Here is a 23,004-nt window from a genome sequence, read left to right on the forward strand (position 1 = left end):
AATAAATAAATAAAATTATACATTGCATTCATTCTGTAATGTAACACCATGTGGTCATAGACACCTCACTACACAATATATATTGTATATTGCATTAATTCTTTACTGTAACACAATGTGGTCATAGACACCTCACTGCACAATGTATGTTGTATATTACATTAATTTTGTACTGTAACACAATGTGGCCATAGACACCTCTCTTCACAATGTATATTGTATATTGCATTCATTCTGTACCGTAACACAATGTGGCCATAAACACCTCACTGCACAATGTATACTGTATATTGCATTTACTCTGTACTGTAACACAATGTGGCCATAGACACATCACTGCACAATGTATATTGCATTCATTCATTACTGTAACACAATGTGGCCATAGACACCTCAATGCACAATGTATATTGTTATAATGCATTCATTCTGCACTGTAACACCATGTGACCATAGACACCTCACTACACAATGCACATTGTTATACTGAATTCATTCTTTACTGTAACAGAATGTGACCATAGACACCTCACTGCACAATGTATATTGTACATTGCATTCATTCTTTACTGTAACACAATGTGGTCACAGACACCTCACTACAAAATGTATATTGCATATTGCATTCATTCTGTACTGTAACAAAGTGTGTCTACAGGCAACTCACTGCAAAATAAATACTGCATTCATTCTGTTCTGTTACACATTGCAGACACAAGTACCTCACTTCACAATGTGTTACTGTATATTACAACACAGTGTAGAGACAGCTACCTCACTGCACAATGGACTGCAGCCTTCATGTTGTACTGTAACAATGTAACAGTGTGCTGCCAGAGATACCTCACTGAAGCTTCTATAACAATATACAGATATAGCCATGTCACTGCAGAGTGTGCTACTGTATTCATTCCATGCTGCTATGATTGGGCAAACTGTAAAAACATTAGCCACTAACCTGTATAAAGTCCACGGTATTTGCCAGAGACTTGAAGGCTGTGTACATCACCTCTCGCTTCCCACCCCATTTCTGCATGATGCAAGAAAACCTATTGCTGGTAATGACATTGCGGACACATTGCTCACTCTCTTTCTGTGATCGTTCAGTCTCACCTTCCAGCACTGCATGGTAATTGTTTTTCCAAATATAAGAGCCTGTGTGCTCTGAACCCATGACTTCATTAAATATTTCCAGCATGTACATGTCTTCCTGGCTGTTCCCATCAATAACCATCACAACAGTCAGATCAGGGTAGGAGATTCGTTTTACAGAGTGCAGACATTTTTTTAGGTAATCAGGGTCTTCCTGGTAGGCAGCAATGCACAGGGCAACAGATTTGTTCATCTTTACAGCAGCACCATTTTTTCGCATCTGTCGGTGTTCAAGGAAGGCAAAAAGGGTCTGGATGAGCAGATGCAGTCCCAGTATGGCACCATAAAGCCCAAATGAGAGGTAGTGTTTTTCAGTGTGAATGAACTGGTAACCAGTAACATATGCTGCCAAGATGCTTCCTAACACCACAAGAGCAAACAAGGTGGTGCCCACAACACGAAGAGCTGTGACAACACTCCCTGGCATCTAGCAAGAAGGAAAAAAATTCATAAGATTAATGTCAGAAGAAAGACCAAGAAAAAGAAAATACATACAACTTTGAACAAAGAGGGGGGACATGAAATTCAATTTATGGGGAAAATAAGAAGGTTGGTGATCATGGAGTCTAGAACAGGGTTTATATTGTGATCTCAGTAAAACTTTGCTTTAAAAGGGATACATGCACAGACTTCTGACATAGGGTGGTTTTCCTTAAGCTGCACCCTGTATCTTTGCTATGACATTTTGAGTTGGGCCTCACCTCATGCTCCTAATGCAAGCACATATGTTAACTTATTATTATGCAAGCACAGCTTAAATATTACTTGTAAAATATCCCTTGCATTAGATCAGCCTTTTACCTTTTCAACTATGACTTGTATGTAAAAACTGATAAACCTTGGTTGTATGCATGGCTTGTCATGGCCTGGAAATGTGTTTGTTGCCTCTGATTCCAGCTGTTTATGCATGCAAAGTCAGTGTAACTGAGACTTCTATTTAAAGTATGTGTGTGTGTGTGTGTGTGTGTGTGTGTGTGTGTGTGTGTGTGTGTGTGTGTGTGTGTGTGTGTGTGTGTGAGTGTGTCTATATTTGTCTGTCTATATAGAGATAGATGTACACACATGGAAGCAGGTATGTGTGCATGTTGTATATATAGACAGATGTAAACACGCAGAAGCAGGTATGCATGCATGTATGTTTGAGTATGTGCACTACTGTTGGTGTCATTGCTGGGCATTCTACATTGCATGAGATACTAGTGCCAATACATTTGGTCACTGTAAATTCTGTCTTTCATGTTCCTTGAGTCAGTAGCCTTGCCTTTGGCCACATAATTTAAGCTGCATCTGATACTGTAATACCTATACCTTAGCCTTCTACAAGATCATAATTCTGTGATTTCACTGTACATCTTCTGCTGTTCTACCCATGTAATCTGGCTTCCTCAACACCATTACCAAGATTAATACATACAATGCACATCTGCAAAGCACATTTGAGCTGCAGTTGGGAGTGGACACACTGGAACATGCCAGTAACAGTTCAAAGTCCCAGAACTTAAATGCAAATAACAGCAAAATAACATGCAAGTAAAATGGATTAGGAAAATGAGGTCCAAATGATATGCAAATGTATTCTAGGTGAACATAACCACAATCCATGCTCCTATTTGATGGAAATGGTGCATCTGTCTGCACCTGATTATAGAAAGGCAAAGCACACTGAAAGTATTGCAGCTACAGATAGCGAGAATGCTTGGAGCAGCAGCAATCATGTAGCAGATGGACAGCAACATACACTAGTTTTTAGCATAGTAGCTTATGCCAACATATGCAAGGTGACATTTGACACCAATGGAAATAGGACTCTTGTTGATCCATCTAAGGTGGTTTTGAAGAATGCAAATAAATCAAAACCAGTTTGCCAAAACTACCTTCAGCAAACAGAAAACTACTTTTTTTTTGGCAGGGGCAACTCTCCTGCACCGCCATATGGTGGAACATCCCCACACCCCCCAGAATTATATATATCAACTCCAAGGTAGCACAACCATGGAGAAAAAGGCGATCTCCAGTTTCATTAAAAGCCGTTTCAGCAAACTGGCTCTAGTTTCTTTGCATTCACTGAAATCACCTTCGACAGACTGACATGCTGCAATGGAAACATTACTGTCAGCAGGTGACCTACCATGATTTCATCAAAAGAGACCATTGTTTGCTTTAGAGTTGATTGGGACATTGTGCAGGTCTTGGCTGTCATGTGTTGCCCATACACCCATGCACAGAATTAATAAGACTATGCAGCCTTCCCAGAATTCTTGAGACCAAAGAAAGGAAAATAATTTTATTTTCATTATGAGGACCTTTCAGAAATCATCTGAGGACATGTTGAATATATCATAGGCCTCCACCTCTACAAGGCTCAGCAAGTTCCTAGACACCTAATGCTTCTACCTGTGGATGACCGTATCTGCAGGACAGAGCTAATACCACATATGCCTTCTGTGACTCTGCTACCTCCCTGAGCAGCCACAGATTGCACACAAGTAGTGGTAAAACCCTACCAAGACCACAGTCACAAAGGTTTGTAAATGGGAAGGGCTACTGTTCTATGAAATAACAGGTAGTGTGTGATCATAACTAAAATTTCTGCTCAGCACTGAAGTAATTCCCATGACTGACATACATGTCACATGGTGCCAGCTAGCTAGTAAATGCAGTTGCCGTGACTAATGTTAGTGATGTATACATCCAACAGTATCACAGTCCTGTGTTAATGATGTATATATCCTACAGTATCACAGCCCTGTGACAGTGATGTATACATCCTGCAGCGTCACAGCCCTGTGATAGTGATGTATACATCCTACAACATCACAGCTCCAGGGTAGTGATGGATACATGCAACAGTATCACAGTCCTGTGTTAGTAATGTATACATCCTACAGCGTCACAGCCCTGTGATAGCGGTGTATACATCCTACAACATCACAGTTGTATGGTAGTGATGTATGCATCCAGCAGTGTCACAGTCCTATGTTAGTGATGTATACATCCAACAATATCACAGTCCTGTGTTAGTGATGTATACATCCTACAGCATCACAGCTATGTGACAGTGATGTATACATCCTACAGCGTCACAGCCCTGTGATAGTGATGTATACATCCTACATCACAGCTGTATTGTAGCGATGTATGCATCCAACAGTATCACAGTCCTGTGATAGTGATGTATACATCTACAACATCACAGCTATATGGTAGTGATATATGCATCCAACAGCATTACAGCCCTGTGATAGTGATGTATACATCCTACAACATCACAGCTGTATGGTAGTGATGTATATATACATCATACAGTGTCACAGCCCTGTGATAGTGATGTATACATCCTACAACATCACAGCTGTATGGTAGTGATGTATGCATCCAACAGCGTCACAGCCCTGTGATAATGATGCATCCATCCTACAATCTCACAGCTTTATGAAAGTGATCTATGTATACATCATACAGCATCACAGCTATGTGATAGTGATGCATACATCCTATGACATCACAGCTTTATGACAGTAATGTATGTATACATCATACAGCGTCACCGCCCTGTGATAGTGACACATACATCTTGCAGCATCACAGCTGTATGGTAGTGATGTATGCATCCAACAGTGTCACAGTCCTGTGTTAGTGATGTATACATCCAAAAGTGTCACAGTCCTGTGATAGTGATATATACATCCTACATCATCACAGCTGTATGGTAGTGATGTATGCATGCAACAGTGTTACAGTCCTGTGTTATTGATACACACATCTTACAGCATCACAGCCCTATGATAGTGACACATACATCCTGCAGCATCACAGCCCTGTGATAGTGATGTGTACATCCTACAGTGTCACCACTCTGTGTTAGTAATGTATACATCCTATAGCAATGCATCTCTATAGTTGTGATATATGTATCCTACAGCATTACAGCTGTGTGATGCTGTAGAACTTATGCATCATTATCACAGAGTTGTGATGCTGTAGGATGTATACATCACTGACAAGGGCCATGATGATGTAGGACGTACACATCACTGACACAGGTCCATGATGCTGTAGGATGCAGACATCACTATCACAGAGCTGTGATGTTGTGGGATGTGTGCAAAACTACCACAGAGCTCAGCTGTGATGTTGTGGTGCTGTAGGATGTTATTATAGGTTCATAGTATCACAGGTGTTTAGTAGGTTAATGACCAAAAGGGCCTTTTTAAGCCCAGCTATGTACCTCAAATCTCTGACAAGTTCTGGTACCCCTGATAAGTGTAAGCAGTGGCTTTAGAGGTGAAACATTTACAAGCAGGGCCTGGGAAATGAACCATTTACAGGCTAATTATGTCAATTGGAGACACAGGGGCCAAACTAGGGATGAAATTCCTGCTCCTCATCCAGTTGTCCAAGTTACACTTGAATTGAGTTAGGGAAGAACTCTGATTCACATGGATGGGGAGCCTGTTCCAGAGAAGGGGTAATCTCTGGGATACTTACCTCTCTCCAGCAGGTCCTAATTATAACACAGGCAAGGTTTAAGTCTTTAGAACTGGTAATTATGGTGCTGTTTGTTTTGTTTTGTGGATATGCAGGAGGCCCATCAGAGTGGGATCTGACAATGCCTTGTATGCCAGGCATAGATCCCCCCTCAGCAGCCTGTATGAGACAGTATACATGGATAGGGCCTTGAGGCTGTCTGCATAGGACATGTTACTTACACCCTGTATTCTATTAGTGAGGAACCTCTGTGGATGTTCCAGTTGCCAGATATGCCTGGTTAGGTACATACCAAAGGGGACATTGTACTCTATGATAGATAAACCCAAACAATTCTGGTCCTCTATCAATAGACTCCTTTCTCCAGGTACTGCTAAAACTCCCTCCCCACTAAATGCCAACCCTGACACCCCTCTTCAAACTGCAAATACTTTTAACTCATTCTTCTCTGATACTATTCAATCTCTCGCTAGACAATTAAATACTAATAACTTTTATCCTCCTAACAATCACTTAAACTCTAACTGTAGCTTCTCTTTACAACCCATCTCTACCTCTTCCATCTTCAAACTACTTCTCAAACTCAAACCTTGTACTCCCTCTGCTGACAAGCTCCCTCCCCTATTCTTACAAAAAGCAGCCAAAGAAATTGCTAACCCAATATCCTTACTCATAAATAGAACCATCCAAGAAGGAACCATCCCTCATATCTGGAAAATCTCTCATATTATCCCACTACATAAAGGCGGAAACTCTATTGACTATTCCAACTTTAGACCTATTGCTCTTCTCTCTCCATTAGCAAAAATTATGGAGAAATGTATACATCAGCAACTGGTACAGTACCTATCTATTCACAATATTTTAGCTCACTGTCAGCATGGCTTTAGACCCCACCATAGTACCACCACTGCCCTCCTTTCCTTTGCAGACACCATTAACAGCAATCACAACAAGAACCTACTCTCTTCTGCCCTATTCATTGACCTCTCTAAAGCTTTTGAAATGGTCAACCACTCTTCTCTAATTAGCATTCTCAAATCCCTCTCATTTGACAGCCTTGCCATCAACTGGTTTACATCATACCTCAGTAACAGACAACAAGCCGTTCTTTGGGAAAACCATATCTCCTCCTTACTTCCCATTGCAATTGGTGTCCCTCAAGGCTCTATCCTTGGTCCTCTCCTCTTCTCCCTCTATATTAATGATCTCCACTCTGTAATTCCTCAAGCTACCTGCATTCAATATGCAGACGACTCTACTATCATTTGTTCAGCATCCACCTCCTCTGATCTAACCACTCTAACTCAAACTACCTTCAACACTGTAGAAACATGGTTTACTAGACGGTATCTACTTCTCAATGCCAAAAACAAACTTCTCCTCTTCACCCCCACCACTGCACTCTCCACTTAACTTCTCTATCTACTCTAACAACAAAACAATCATCTCTCCTGACTCCACAACAAAACTACTTGGTGTTACCATTGATAACAATCTCTCTTTTGACCAACACATCAACAACACCATCAAAACTGTTAACAGAAAAATTGGATCATTATACCGTATAAAACCATTTCTTACCCGATCAACTAGAGCTACTATTGCTCACTCCCATCTTATATCTACTCTCTTCTATGCCTCTCCTATCTTCACCAACCTTAAAAAAACTAACCTAAACAAACTAGCAACTTGCTATAATAACATTGCCCGCTTCGCCACTGGTAACCCTTTTAGAACACATCACTGCCTCAATTTGAAACAGTTAGGCTGGCTGGAACTACAAAACCTTCTTAATATTTCACAACTTACAATTGCCCACAAAATACTGTACCAACCTAGTAACACCCCTATACTTTCACAACTTCTACTCCACTATAACAATCTCACCTCTCTTCGTTCCTCCTGTAAACTTATGACCAAACCCATAAAGTCCCACAACGTAGCTGGTGACTCTCTTTTCACCAATACTGTAGGCAGAGTATGGAATTTGCTGCCTAAAGAGTTAACACTAATCTCATCCCTGCCTCTCTTCAAACAACAAATCAAACTACATTTCCAAAACCACTGGCTCTGTTCTTGTAGTACTCCAGGATAACTTTCCAAAACCACTGGCTCTGTTCTTGTAGTACTCCAGGCTAACCTCCCTCTCCTTACTCTCTCCTAACCTTTAACCCTTCATTTTGCCTGAAAACTAACGTCTACCCTGCTTCCCTTCCCTGCTGTCCTCTTATGCTCTGACCTACGTCTACCATCTCTCCCACCTCGTCTTGACTGTCTTTTTTCTTCTCCTCTCTTACTTATGATTCTGGCCTTGTGTCATTTCTTTTCTTTCCTTCATACTCCTTCTACTTCTCTTCCCTTCGAGCTTCTAATGTAATCTTCATGGCTGTTGCCTCACTGCATAACCTTATGTTTTAGGTAAACTTGCTTTGAAATCGACAGAACATTGTGTATGAATCTAAATTTTTGAGTTCCTTTAATGTATGCTGATTTTTGATTAGTAGTTGATCTAAATGTATATTTTTATGTGTAAGTCTTTATTAACAATATGTCTATCTGTCTTGCTTATGTTATGTGTGGAGCTTTTCTCCCCGGGCCTCTACTGAAAATGGACATATATCCAGCTAGACTAGCCCGGTCAACAAATGTAAAATAAAATAAATAAAATAAATAAATAAATAAATAAAGATAGGATGAATGCTGAGTATAGTGGAACAATGACTTCTTTAGTCCTAGATTCCATACTTTTGTTTACAAGTTGCACAGAATAGGATGATTTCCTCACTACTGTAGATACATCATGGTCAAAGGCTAGATTACTGTCTTTGTGTGTCCCATACCCTTGATTACTGAGTCACCTCTTAGCTGTATGCTGTCATTGTGATAGTTACCAGGGGTGGATGACTTCTCAAAGGATATTATTATGCATTTTTAGACATTTACTTTTAGTCCATGGCTATGACACCAGTTGTTTGTCTGTGTCAGCTCTTCCTGGAGAACATCTATATCTGTGGGCAATTCAATAACAGCTCCTAATTTACAATCATTTCCAAATTTTGTCAGCCAGAGATCATTGACATTGGTCTTCGCTTCAGAGAAATAAATGCCAAAAAGGAGCATTCCCAGCACTAATCCCTGAGGGACTCTGCTTATGACTGGCCTCTTTGTAGAGGTGGATTCCTCACTTCTGACTTCCTGGGTCCTGTCTGTGAGCCAGCTGGCTATCTACCAGGTGACATAAGGGTTTGTACTTGACCTGTTAAGTTTGTCACAATGCCTGAGTGGGGTATTGTATCAAATGCCTTCACCAGGTCAAGGTAGGCAGTGTGAACAATTTTTACCTCATCGATTGCTTTGGTGACCTCCTCAAAGACGTCCACGAGTTGAGTAGGCATGATCTGCCCTTGATGAAACCAGCTTGGGTTGGGTCCAGTGTCTTGAGGTTTTGCATGTCATTATTGATCATCTCTATGATAATAATTCTTTTCCATGGCTTTGTGTACAAGACCAGTGAGACCTATGGGTCTGTAGTTTCCAGGATCTGTAGATGGCCCACCTTTGTTCAGAGGGATGACTGTTGCTGTTCCCCATTCATGAATCATGAAGCCTGTTTGAAGAGTACAGTCTAATAGCAATTCCAGAGGGCCTGAAAGGTCATGTTTCATACTATTTAAAAGGAATCCTGGGACATTGCCTGGGATCACTGATGCAGTGTTCTTTACTTTGGAGAGAGCATTAAGGCCCTGATCCCTAGTGATGGTATTTCTTGAGGGAATGTTGAGGGGGAGAGAGAGGTAAAGTTGGAGCTGAATTTGTCATTCAGTAGGTATGCTATATCTTCCAGCTCAGTATAGATGGCTCCATAAACAGTGAGCTCTGCACACAATTGTGTACCATCTTCGAGGATGTGGACATATCCAAAGAATGCCTTGTGGATGTACTTGGCCTGGGAAGCCAAATTTACCTCAAATTTGACTTCAGTAAACTTTATTTGCACTCCAGAGTGTTTGTTTGGTTTGATGAGGGTGCTTTTATCCTACTGGGTGCTGCACCTCCTAATTTTTGCCATAATTTTCCTCCTTGTTTTTTACAGCCCACCGAGATTGTGATTCCACCAGGATGGCTTGTTTTTTGAGCTAGATGTGTACTTCTTCCTGGTGGATACAGTATCACTACCTCAGAGTTGTGATTTTGTATGATGTATACACCACTATTATAGATCTGTGACACTGCAGGATGTATACATCACTGACACAGATCTGTGATGCTGTAGGATGTATACAACACTGTCACAGAACTGGGATATTGTAGGATGTATACATCACTAATGCAGAGCTGTGATGCTGCAGGATGTATACATCACTAACACAGAGCTGTGATGCTGTAGGATGCATACATCACTGTCACAGAGGTGTGATGCTGTAGGATGTATACAACACTGTCACAGAACTGGGATATTGTAGGATGTATACATCACTAACACAGAGCTGTGATGCTGTAGGATGCATACATCACTGTCACAGAGGTGTGATGCTGTAGGATGTATACATTACTAATACAGAGATGTGATATTGTAGGATATATACATCACTGTTACAGGGCTGTGATGCTGTAGGATGTATACATCACTGTCAAAGAGATGTGATGCTGTTGGATGCATACATCACTATCACATATCTGTGATGCTGTAGGATGCATACATCACTGTCACAGAGCTATGATGCTGTATGATGTATACATCACTGTCACACAGCTGTGATGTTGTAGAATGATACATCACTGTCACACAGCTGTGATGTTGTAGTATGTATACATCACTGTCACACAGCTGTGATTTTGTAGGATGCATACATCACTGTCACAGGGCCATGATGCTGTAGGATGTATACATCACTGTCACAGAGTTGTGATGCTGTAGGATGTATACATCACTAACACAGAGCTGTGATGCTGTAGGATGTATACATCACTAATACAGAGCTGTGATGCTGTAGGATGTATACATCACTGTCACAAAGCTGTGATATTGTAGGATGTATACATTACTAATACAGAGCTGTGATATTGTAGGATGTATACATCACTTTCACAGGGCCATGATGCTATAGGATGTATACATCACTGTCACACAGCTGTGATGCTGTAGGATGTATACATTGCTGTCACAGACCTGTGATGCTGTAGGATGTATACATCACTGTGACAGAGCTGTGATGCTGTAGGATGTATACATCACTAATACAGAGCTGTGATATTGTAGGATGCATACATCACTATCATAGATCTGTGATGTTGCAGGATATATACATCACTATCACAGAGCTGTGGTGCTATAGGATGTATACATCACTGTCACAGAGCTGTGGTGCTGTAGGATGTATACATCACTGTCACAGAGCTGTGATGCTTGTGATGCTGTAGGATATATACATCACTGTCACAGGGCCATGATGCTGTAGGATGTATACATCACTGTCAGAGAGATGTGATGCTGTAGAATGTATACATCACTATCATAGATCTGTGATGTTGCAGGATATATACATCACTGTCACAGAGCTGTGATGCTGTAGGATGCATAGAACACTATCACAGAGCTGTGATGCTGTAGGATGCATAGAACACTATCACAGAGCTGTGATGCTGTAGAATGTATACATAACTGTCACAGAGCTGTGATGCTGTAGGATGTATACATCACTAACACTGAGCTGTGATGCTGTAGGATGCATACATCACTATCATATCTGTGATGCTGTAGGATGTATACATCACCGTCACAGAGCTGTAATGCTATAGGATGTATACATCACTGTCACAGAGCTGTGATGCTGTAGGATGTATACATCATTAATACAGAGCTGTGATATTGTAGGATGTATACATCACTGTCACAGAGCTGTGATATTGTAGGATGCATACATCACTAATACAGAGCTGTGATGCTGTAGAATGTATACATCACTGTCAGAGCTGTGATACTGTAGGATATATACATCACTAATACAGAGCTGTGATATTGTAGGATGCATACATCACTATCATAGATCTGTGATGCTGCAGTTGTATATATCAGTATCACAGGGCTGTGATGCATACATCACTGTCACAGGGCCATGATGCTGTAGAATGTATACATCACTGTCAGACCTGTGATCCTGTAGGATGTATACATCACTAAAACAGAGCTGTGATATTGTAGGATACATACATCACTATCATAGATATGTGATGCTGTAGGATGTATACATCAATGTCACAGAGTTGTAATACTATAAGATGTATACATCACTATTACAGAGCTGTGATGCTGTAGAATGTACACATCACTATCACAGGTATGTTATGTTGCAGGATGTATACATCACTGTCACAGAGCTGTGATGCTGTAGGATGCATACAACACTGTCACAGAGGTGTGATGCTGCAGGATGTATACATCACTAACACAGAGCTGTAATGCTATAGAATGTATACATCACTGTCACAGAACTGTGATACTGTAGGATGCATACATCACTGTCACAGAGCTGTGATGCTGTAGAATGTATACATGACTGACAAGGGCCGTGATGCTGCAGGATGCATGCATCAATGTCACAGAGCTGCGATGCTGCAGGATGTATACATCACTGTCACAGAGCTGTGATGCTGTAGGATGTATACATCACTAACAGAGAGATGCGATGTTGTAGGATGCATACATCACTATCACAAAGATGTATTGGATGCATTGATCAGTTTTGCACAGCTGTAAAGCTATAGCTGTAGGATTTTTTCGGGATTTAATTCAGTTGTTTATATATGTTCAGTCTGACCACTACATTTTTATTCTTGCTGTTTCCTTCACCCTGTCAATGTAAAGCTCCATTTGCCTGTAGTAATGAAACAGAATACCATAGGGAAAAACTAAACTGCAATTATGTTACAGTAACTGCTAGGATTAAGCATCTTTCTAAATAAAAAGGGTGTGTAAGTACTTTGCCTTAGGCATCTGTACCGCCTTAATGTTGAAATAAAGCTAATGTGCTTGGGTGAATCTTGACGTCACGTCTGCACTCACATGTGCATACTGTCTGTTAACCATATGAAAAAGAAAATCTTGGTGCTTTAATAGAAAAAATTACAGGAATTTGTGAATAGAGAATGGCGGTGCAGGTCATATGCTTTGATAACAAGTGAATACAGTTTTCCTAACAAAATTCAGTGATAAGAAATAGATGAGAAGAATAAATAAATGAAAACTCCATTGTATTTGCAATGCTTATGTAATGTATTCTGAAACTGAAGTATGAAATGTTTAGGTGCAAATTTTATTTTACAGAGCATAAAAAAGGAAAGGTTCCCATTTCTGAGTTACTCTGTAAAAATGATGGTCCTTTGGTTGAGATGTTAAACTGAGGTCCCATCTGTATGAGTTGATGCAAAAGATCTCATGGCACTTATCAAATGGAGGACGTTCTCCGATGTCCTGCCCAAGATTCCCCTAGTAGTATAAATACCATCTCGGGTCTCCCCTGAAAAGAGGCCACTAGCCTAGTAAAACTAACCCAGTCAACAAAAGGAGAAATAAATAAAATTAAAAAAATGCTCTGTTATAAACATCATAATTTTCATATTATATTTTTGGAAAATCACTGAAGATAGGTAAAAACTGAATGCTGCTATAACTGCTGTTTCTGCAATAGTTTTCTGCAAACTTCCTCGGGGTCTTTTTACGATACTTGCTCATAAACAATGTCAGTATGAAACTGCAGCATGACATTTTGCAGTGTTAGCTTGTAACATAATAGCAGAATTTCCATTTAGGATCCAACAATGCCTTTTGGAGTTTAGCTAGAAAACAACAAGTTGCTCTGAAAAATCTGCCTGCTCCATCCATTTTGGGAGAAACGTTGACAAAGAGGCAAGATATCTGGATGTTGGCTCATGGTTGAGGAACAGTCACACACTACTGCTGGGGGTAGCCATAAAGGTGGCATGAAGTAGCTTGTAGCCTGGCTGGCTATTCTGCGGAGAGTGCAGGATACAGCACCGTCCACTAATAATTTTAAAGGCCAAGGGTTGACAGGATTAGAACTATGAAAAGAAGCAGAGCAGGGTGGACTAAGCATCCTGTACGTTTGGCATGAAAGACCACCAGCACTTGACCACTGAGAAGGCAGCCCTCCCCACTATAATGACAAAAAGTTGTAAGTCTCTATTTCCCAAGGAACTGGGGGTTCCTTGTGAATGGACATATGCAGTTCCATTTGGAAAGTAGCATATAGCTGTTCCCCGCATCACATATGGTCAGACAAGGGGCTTCAATTCATTTATTTATAGTGCTTAAAAATGAAACACTTTGCAAAGATGAAAGACAGAGAAAACACACCCAGAAACTATATATAAAATTAAATGCAAAAGGCATAGCAGCACAGTTTAAAACAATATTGAGCTATGGCCAAAAAAAATAATGATTAAAAACTGACGTACCCTAGGATTTAAGTAAACATTTTACAAATGATACCAATGGTATTTCCTAAAAACAAGTTTGGTCTTACAAACTCTGTGATCAGGGAGGGTAGCTGAGTGTACAAAACCACAGCTAAATGGGCAAAAGCATATCTGCCGGATGTTTCTAGGTAAGAAAAAAAGTCCCTCCCCTGACCCTGACATCTTGATGGGCAAAGAGAGGTACAGAGTGCTGTAAGTTTTTTTTAAGCAGCAGGGACCCAGATTGTGTATGGCTCTATAATTAAACAACGGAATCTTTAAAAATGGATCCTGCAACTATAGGCATCCATCCCAGATCACACAACACAGGGGTGCTGTGACAAAACTAGAAAGACCCCGTCCAAACCATAGTGTGGAGTTTTGGACCTAATGTAAGCAAAGAAAAAGATTTGTATCAAGGGTTACAGCTAAAGAGGACTGTGGTAGTCAAGGTGTAATAAAACAAGTCCATGTCAAATCATTGTGAAATCCACAGAAGTAAGGAGGTGTTTGATTTAGGTGATGAGTATTCATATAGATGTACAATGACCAGACAACTGCTAATAACTGGTCTTTCAGTGCCCACTCTTTCTTGTTATCTGTTATTTTTTTAATACCTTCCTCCTACAAAGCATCAGATTTTCCATGGCCAGTTACAGTCATTTAGTCCCTTTCCTTGGGAAAGCTGACTGCAGGACACTGTGAATCAGACAATCATCAGGGCGATTGTAGAGGTGGTTTTGATGTACCATCAGAGTGTCTGATGTGCTCACTCACTGACTTGATGATCTGCAATATCCCTTTCCCAAGCAACCCACCATTGAGAAGGCTACTGCCCTCCTGCAAGGCTGATGCTTTCACAGATTGGCAGTGAAAGTGCTTGACCCCATCTATATACTTCACTTTGACTCCCACTCCGTGTGCCAGAGCTGACATTATAGAAAACCAGACAGCCCCCCCCCTCCCATGAATGATCAGGACAGCACCAGCTGCAAATGTCTCTCTTTCACTGGCCACCTTGTCCAGTACCTAAGCTGCTAACCAAACCCAGGTCACATGAGTGCATAATCACTTATCCTTTCCTCTATGTCACGGACCTAACCTAGTACCACCTGTTTATCAGTATCTATCGACAGAGCTCTATCTGATTACTTCTAAAGAAGATGCGATGTGATGAGCAAAAGGCAGCTTCAACCAAAATAGCTTTAGTTTAGTAGGACCAACCATCAAGCCCCTCCTATTGGTCTTTAACCCATTCCTTATCCAGCCATAGGGGGGTCTTCAGGACTAGGATAGGAAATGACAGGTGATCTCATCATACAGGCAGCCATGGAGGTGATCAGAACCCTCATCTTTGTCTCCCAAAGAAGGTTAGGAGGATGCTTCTAATGGTCCTAACTTCATCCCTGGGTACGTGCATCACTAGGAGGGTCCTTTATGCTCTCCCCTTTTGTGTGCATGCTCCTACATGGACCTTAATGAGGGTTACCATCACCAGCTTAGTAGTACCAAGCCTGCGTCTTCCCCAAGCTTTGTGACTTCTCATATCCTGCAAACCCTCCAGTTTCAGCTCATGGAACGGCAGATTAAGACTGACCCTCAGAATGGCTGCATCAGCACCGGCCACTCGCTCCCATCCTCATCTTCCTCACCTACCTGGCTCCTTCACTGCCACAGCCTCTGCTGAAGCTTCAGTCATTTAGGTTATAGTCAGGGATTTTTCCCCTAAGCCATGGAACTGGGTCAGTCTTAGCAGGACTGACCTTAAGTTGGACATTTACCATCCAGCTGTGGAAGGAATTCAATCCATCTTACAAGGTGGTAAAGTTAGATAGCTCGTCCTTGGAGAAGGAAACTTATAACTGAATATAAATCCGCACAGCATTGATATCCAATTTCTTAACCCCGCATGACGGCCATTAAACAGTGTATATGTTTGGAGAAGGAAATTTATAACTGAATATAATTCGCACAGCATTGATATCAATTTCTTAACCTCACCTGACTGACATTAGACAGTGTATATGTTTGGAGAAGGAAACTTATAACTGAATATAATCTGCACAGCATTGATATCCAATTTCTTAACCCCACCTGAGCGACATTAGAGACAGTGTATATGTTTGGAGAAGGAAACTTATAACTGAACATAATCCGCACAGCATTGATATCCAATTTCTTAACCCCACCTGACCGACATTAGACAGTGTATATGTTTGGAGAAGGAAACTTATAACTGAATATAATCCGCACAGCATTGATATCTAATTTCTTATTAACCCCACCTGACCGACATTAGACAGTGTATATGTTTGGAGAAGGAAACTTATAACTGAATATAATCCGCACAGCATTGATATCCAATTTCTTAACCCCACCTGACCGACATTAGAGACAGTGTATGTGTTTGGAGAAGGAAACGTATAACTAATATAATCCGCACAGCATTGATATCCAATTTCTTAACCCCACCTGACCGACATTAGACAGTGTATTTGTTTGGAGAAGGAAACTTATAACTGAATATAATCTGCACAGCATTGATATCCAATTTCTTAACCCCACCTGACCGACATTAGAGACAGTATATATGTTTGGAGAAGGAAACTTATAACTGAATATAATCCACACAGCATTGATATCCAATTTCTTAACCCCACCTGACCGACATTAGAGACAGTGTACATGTTTGGAGAAGGAAACTTATAACTGAATATAATCCGCACAGCATTGATATCCAATTTCTTAACCCCACCTGACCGACATTAGACAGTGTATATGTTTGGGAAGGAAACTTATAACTGAATATAATCCACACAGCATTGATATCTAATTTCTTAACCCCACCTGACCGACATTAGACAGTGTATATGTTTGGAGAAGGAAACTTATAACTGAATATAATCCGCACAGCATTGATATCCAATTTCTTAACCCCGCCTGACCGACATTAGAGACAGTGTATATGTTTGGAGAAAGAAACTTATAACTGAATATAATCCACACAGCATTGATGTCCAATTTCTTAACCCCACCTGACTGACATTAGACAGTGTATATGTTTGGAGAAGGAAACTTATAACTGAATATAATCTGCACAGCACTGATATGCAATTTCTTAACCCCACCTGACCGACATTAGAGACAGTGTATATGTTGTGAATGAAAAGCAGCTAAAATGGAGTACTGCGGACCCTTATTTTTGACAGATTGACCGTCTGTCTACATGAGGTGCCCTGCACTTCATGTGGTGTCTTTCTGATGAATTAAGTGTGAGGTTATCCCATGAAAATGATCAGAAGCTACAGAGTGTAACATGCCTGAGGATCTTTGGGAAACTGACAGGAAATGGAGGTCCCGATGAAAAGCAAGAAAACAAATTATGAAATATGTCAGGCAGTATTTGTGAAATGATGTTAGTATATGACTTTTGTTAGTGGTTTACAATATTTTTGTCTCAACATAACGTTTTTTTTACAATGATACTTTATGAATATAAACAAAAATGAATCACTTTTGTATTAGAAGCTTACGTTTACACGACTGTTAAAAGTGTCACGACGTTAGCAGTTTTCAGCTATTTTGCCCCGGATTTTCACATTTATCACATTCTGAAGTAACATGAAGCAGTAAAGATATTCATCGTTGTGCTTATGAGGTAATGTTTTACAGCAGGTACGAAAACTTCTGTTTCAGAAATGCACGGATCTGAAGTACTTAACTTCATTTGGTCATCAACCTGTGAGTTTTCGATCCGGACTGGATCCGAGACGGCAGTTTCACCAACATCAGATCTGAGCTCCAAGCTCCTCCCCTTACCCATAATACCACTGCGCCTCCTTCCTTCCCTCAGATCTCGTTTGCTGTGGCTTTGCCTGTATTGTGATTGCTGAGCTTCAGGTGGTAAGACTGTTGTTTCGAGGTTTTTTGAGTGAAAGTGTGTGTTTCCTTAATTCTTTAGGTACCTTTATTCCTCCCCTTTGTGTTCTCTGCTGAGATTAAAAGTTAGTTTAAAAAAAAAACTATAGTAGTTTGTTGTTAGTCTAGTGTTAGTGTAGGCCTTTTCCTCCCCTTTCCTGCCTCATGTTTGAGTGTGTTCTGAGTGTTGGGGTTGGGTAGCCAGACACTATTATGGCAGATCAACATAAGTTGGTCTTCAGAAAATGCACAGAGTGTGGCCATAACTTATCCCCTGTGGATGGCCACACTCTTGTGTGTTGTTTGTTTAGGGGCAGCTCATCTGGCCACTGAGTGCACCACATGTGCAGGGTTTAGACCGTAAGGCTAATTTAATCTTGAAGGGGTTTCTCCCCTCCATGGAGGCAGCTGCCTCTTCATCTTCTGTAGAAGCAGTCACAGCTGTGACCACTCCCTCCACTACTGTTGTGTCCTCTCCTCCCTGCCAGGCTGGGACTCATCCTCCAGACCACCAACCCAGGGAAAGGGAGAAGAAAAAAGAGAAAGAGAGGCACTGTGAAAAAGAGAAAGGGAGGAAGAGATCCCCGGAGTGCTCAGATCCAGCGGGTCCTCCTCCCAAGCTTCCTGCACCTCCCAAGCTGACTTCCCCTGGGCTCTGATCTTCGAGGTTTTCCCCACAGCCAGAAGAGGTTCGGCCTTCATCTAGAGCCTTCAGTCACCGTCCTTCCCAGCCGGTGGTGGCCTCTTCTAGGTCAACTAGAAGCCTTTCTGAAGCCGGCATGGACAGATTGATGCGAAGTTTTGTTCACACTCTGCTTCAGATGGGGGTCTTGCTGGTTCCCTCTCCCTCTGGAGGGGGTAGCGCACTGCCACTACTAGCCCCAATTGCTCCTTCTCCGATCCATCCTCTGGTTTTGGAGTTCCTGGATCTGAGAGGTCCTGGAGTCAGGGGGTTGGCACCGATGGTATCACCTACCTAAATACCAGCAGTTACTTTGAGTGTGTCGGATCTGACTGGGTCAGATCTGAACTCTCGGAGCCGTAGCCTGGGCATCAGATCTGAGGGTTGGGTTTTTCCCCTTCGGCTCTGATTTTGTTGGGCAGAGACCCACCCCTCAGAGCCTTGGTGCTTTCGGGCTCGGCTCAGATCCCCGTGTCAGATCCGGGGAGGGCATCCTCTTTGTAAGTTGCTCTGGAGGCTCGCTCCCCCTCGGCATTCAATGTGGTGGAAAGGGATCTCACTAATGGGTCTAGGCTCCTGACTATCTCCTCAGAGTCCACCCTGACCCCCTCTATTCTGGGTGCGTCTTCTGCCAGTCTGCCCATGCAAGGACAGCCCATGATCGACATGACCCAGACTGTTCCCCCTGAGGAACCCCAAGCGGTTCATGAGTCCTTTCCGGAGAGCCCCACTGAAGAGGTTCCTCACAAATATAAGTGCAAGAGCAGATACTTGGACTCCCCCAAGTCCCTCACTGAGGATACCAACTTGGAGGAAGGGGAAGGCTCCCTAAGATCACCCCCCAAGGATGTCTCATTTGGAGACATTATGAAGATCCTGTGCCAGCGGGGGGGTTGGTCTGCCCCCAAGCCTTCCTCGGACGAGTCAGTGTTTCTGGAGGCATTCAACATGGGCCCAGCTACTTCTTGGGTGTCATCCCCCCGTGGACCCCCTGGTGGACCTCATAACCACCAGGGCATGGAAAGAACCGGACACCATGGAGCCAATCCCAAAATGTCCAGATAAAATCTTGAGCCCCCCAGTAGATAGACCGAGCTGGAACAAAGGGTCACCAGTCCATGCCATGGTGGTAGCGGCTGCCATGAAGAAGGAACTGGCTCAGGAGAGTTCCATGGTTCATCTCCTCGGACCGAGAGTCTAGGATAATGGATCAGTTGGGAAAGTGGACTTATGCTTCAGCCACCTTTTGTATAAGGGTGCTGAACTATATGGCCCATATTACCAGACTGCAGCATGACCTGATCAAAAAGTTCACTGCGTCTCCCCTGGAGTCCATATCACCAGAGGATAAATGCACTCTGAAAGCAATTACCAACACATCCATGCTCCTCCTTTCTCATGCCACCGAAGGAGTGGCACTGGCGGCCGGGTCCAGTGTTGCTACGAGGTGACAGGCCTGGCTCAGGCTATGTAATTTCGTGGAACCCTTCAAGGCATCTTTTGCGAATGCTCCCTATGATGGCTCTTCCTTGTTTGGAAAGATGGTGCATGACACACTAGTTCAGAGTGAGAAGGAAGGGAAGACACTGTCTGCCGTCAGGATCCACTTCTCTAACCCCCAAAGATCCTTCTCCAGGAATCAGTGGGGGGCAAAAGAAGATATGGTTCTGGAAGTCTCAGTATTCTTGGGATACTCAGGACTCCTTTTCCCCTAGAGGTAAAGTGGGACAAGACAGATGCCGGCCCAGAGGCAGCGGGGTCCAAAGAATTTCGGGTCTCGAGAACTGTTCTCGGACAGACCTGCACTGCAACTCTGAGGGGTTGCCCGACTTCTCTGCTCTGGAGGTAGTCAAGGGCCATTTCTCTATGCACCTGATGGCATGGAAGTCCGTTTCAACAGACCATTGCATGCTCCAAATAATACCCTGAGGTTACACAATTATGGAGATATGCTTTAGAAAGAAGAGGAATGAAGGTCAGCAGGACTAAGACAGAATAGATGTGTGTGTGAATGAGAGGGAGGATAGAGGAATGGTGAGGATGCAAGGAGTAGAGGTGGCGAAGGTGGATGAGTTTAAATACTTGTGATCAGTAGTTCAGAGTAATGGTGAGTGTGGAAGAGAGGTGAAGAAGAGAGTACAGGCAGGATGGAGTGGGTGGAGAAGAGTGTCATGTGTGATTTGTGACAGACGAGTACCAGTAAGAGTGAAAGGGAAGGTCTACAAGAGGGTAGTGAGACCAGCTATGTTATATGGGTTGGAGACAGTGGCATTGACAAAAAGGCAGGAGTTAGAGCTGGATGTGGCAGAGTTAACGATGTTAAGATTTGCACTGGGTGTGACGAGGGTGGACAGGATTAGGAATAAGTATATTAGAGGGTCAGCCCAGGTTGGAAGGCTTGGAGACAAAGCCAGAGAGGCAAGATTATGTTGGTTTGGACATGTGCTGAGGAGGGATGCTGAGTATATTGGGAAAAAGATGCTAAGGATGAAGCTACCAGGTAACAGGAAAAGAGGAAGGCCTAAGATAAGGTTTATGGATGTGGTGAGAGAGGACATGCAGGTGGTTGGTGTGACAGAGCAAGATGCAGAGGACAGGAAGAAATGGAAACAAATGATCTGCTGTGGCGACCCCTAACGGGAACAGCTGAAAGAAGATGATGACACAATTCCCTTTGTGACACATCCCTCTCCCTAAAAGCACCTCTGGGATGTTCCACCCGGGCAAAGGGAGGCAGCAGCCACCAAAGTAGAAAAGCTGCTAAGCAAATGGGCCACCCAGCCTATCCCTCCAGATCAGGCATCTATTCCAGGTTCTTTTTGGTGCCAAAAAAGACAGGGGACTCCAGGCCGATTCTCGACCTTTCCACTCTGAACCTGTCAGTTGCCAAAGAAAAGTTCTGGATGGTCACTTTACAATCCATCCTGCCTTACCTGCAGGAAAATGACTGGAAGTGCTCTATAGACCTCCAGGATGCGTACTACCATATAAAATTGCACAGATGGTCCAGGAGGTTTCTCCGCTTTTGGCTAGGGGCCAATCACTACCAGTTCCAGACCCTTCCCTTCAGTCTTACCACAGCCCCCAGGGTGTTCACCAAGGTCATGGCAGCAGTCGCGGCTCACCCAAGGCTTCAGGGCATACAGGTCTATCCATACCTGGACGATTGGCTCCTTGCCGCTCCCACCAGGCATCTACTCTGTCAAGCCAGGGATTATTTCCAGAAGTTGTCAGACTTGCTGGACATCACTATAAATATAGCCAAGTCCTCTCTAGAACCGGTTCAGGTCCTGGACTACATAGGGGTGAGAATAGACACATTACAATCCAAAGTCTTTCTGATTCCAGAGGGGGTTTGCAACCTTCATCTTCATGTCCTTGTGATTCTTCAGTATCCCTTTCCCCCAGCCAGAGTAGTGTTAAGACCCCTAGGATCCATGGCAGCCACTATCACTCTTCTTCCTTGTGCTCGTCTTCACGTGCGGGTTCTGTAGTGGATGTTGGTGGTCCTTATTGGATCGGCCATTGACTCATCTGATTCGCATAAGCGAGGCATGCAGGAAGTCCCTCCTCTGGTGGCTTCACTCTCCAGAGATAGTAGAGGGACGGTCCTTTGTGGTAGCCCCTCCCCAAGCCACATTGACCACGGATGCCTCCCGACTAGGGTGGGGGGGCATTGCTCAGGCAGGACAGTCCAAGGCACATGGTCTCTAAATGAGACCAATCTGCATATCAATGTTCTGGAGATGAGGGCAGTCTTATTAGTGTTGCAGGCCCTTCATGCCTTTCTTCCTCTGGGAACTATTGCGATTCAGACAGACAACGTCAGTGGTCTGGTACAGCAACAAACAGGGAGGAACCAGATCCTACCCCCTTTGTGGAGAGGCCATGAGAGTGTGGGAATGGGTGATCTCCACCAACTGTTTTCTGATAACTCACATTCTGGGCCAGTCCAACATACTAGCGGAAAAATTGAGCAAAACTATCCTAATGCCTCACGAGTGGTCTCTGAATCCTTGTGTAGCGGAGCAGATCTTCCTCGAGTGGGGTCGGCCTTGCTGCAATCGCTTCGCATCTCCTTCTAATGCAAAGTGCAGTGAATTCTTTGCTCTGATCCCCTCACAGGGGGAATCCCCCAGGGACTCTCTGGTCCATGCTTGGCCTCCTGGTCTTCTTTATGCTTATCCTCCGTTACTCCTCATGACAAAGTTTTTACAGAAGGCTCGTCAGTTGGGGAGCAGAGTCATCATCAATGCCCCATTCTGGCCTCGCCAGATCTGGTTTCC

General features: G+C 42.9%; 1 protein-coding gene across 1 annotated transcript in view; it reads right to left on the reverse strand.

Annotated features, from left to right (window-relative positions):
* Nucleotides 1-23,004, reverse strand: part of HAS3 (hyaluronan synthase 3) — a 252,371-nt gene that overhangs the window by 202,095 nt on the left and 27,272 nt on the right. The window contains exon 2 of the mRNA XM_044082026.1: nucleotides 959-1,579. Within this exon, the coding sequence (XP_043937961.1) occupies nucleotides 959-1,579 (621 nt within the window). The remainder of the gene's footprint in view (nucleotides 1-958; nucleotides 1,580-23,004) is intronic.

The sequence above is a fragment of the Protopterus annectens genome, chromosome 8.part1, assembly GCF_019279795.1.
Source record: "Protopterus annectens isolate FY-2018-M chromosome 8.part1, PAN1.0, whole genome shotgun sequence".
Lineage (NCBI taxonomy): Eukaryota > Metazoa > Chordata > Ceratodontiformes > Protopteridae > Protopterus > Protopterus annectens.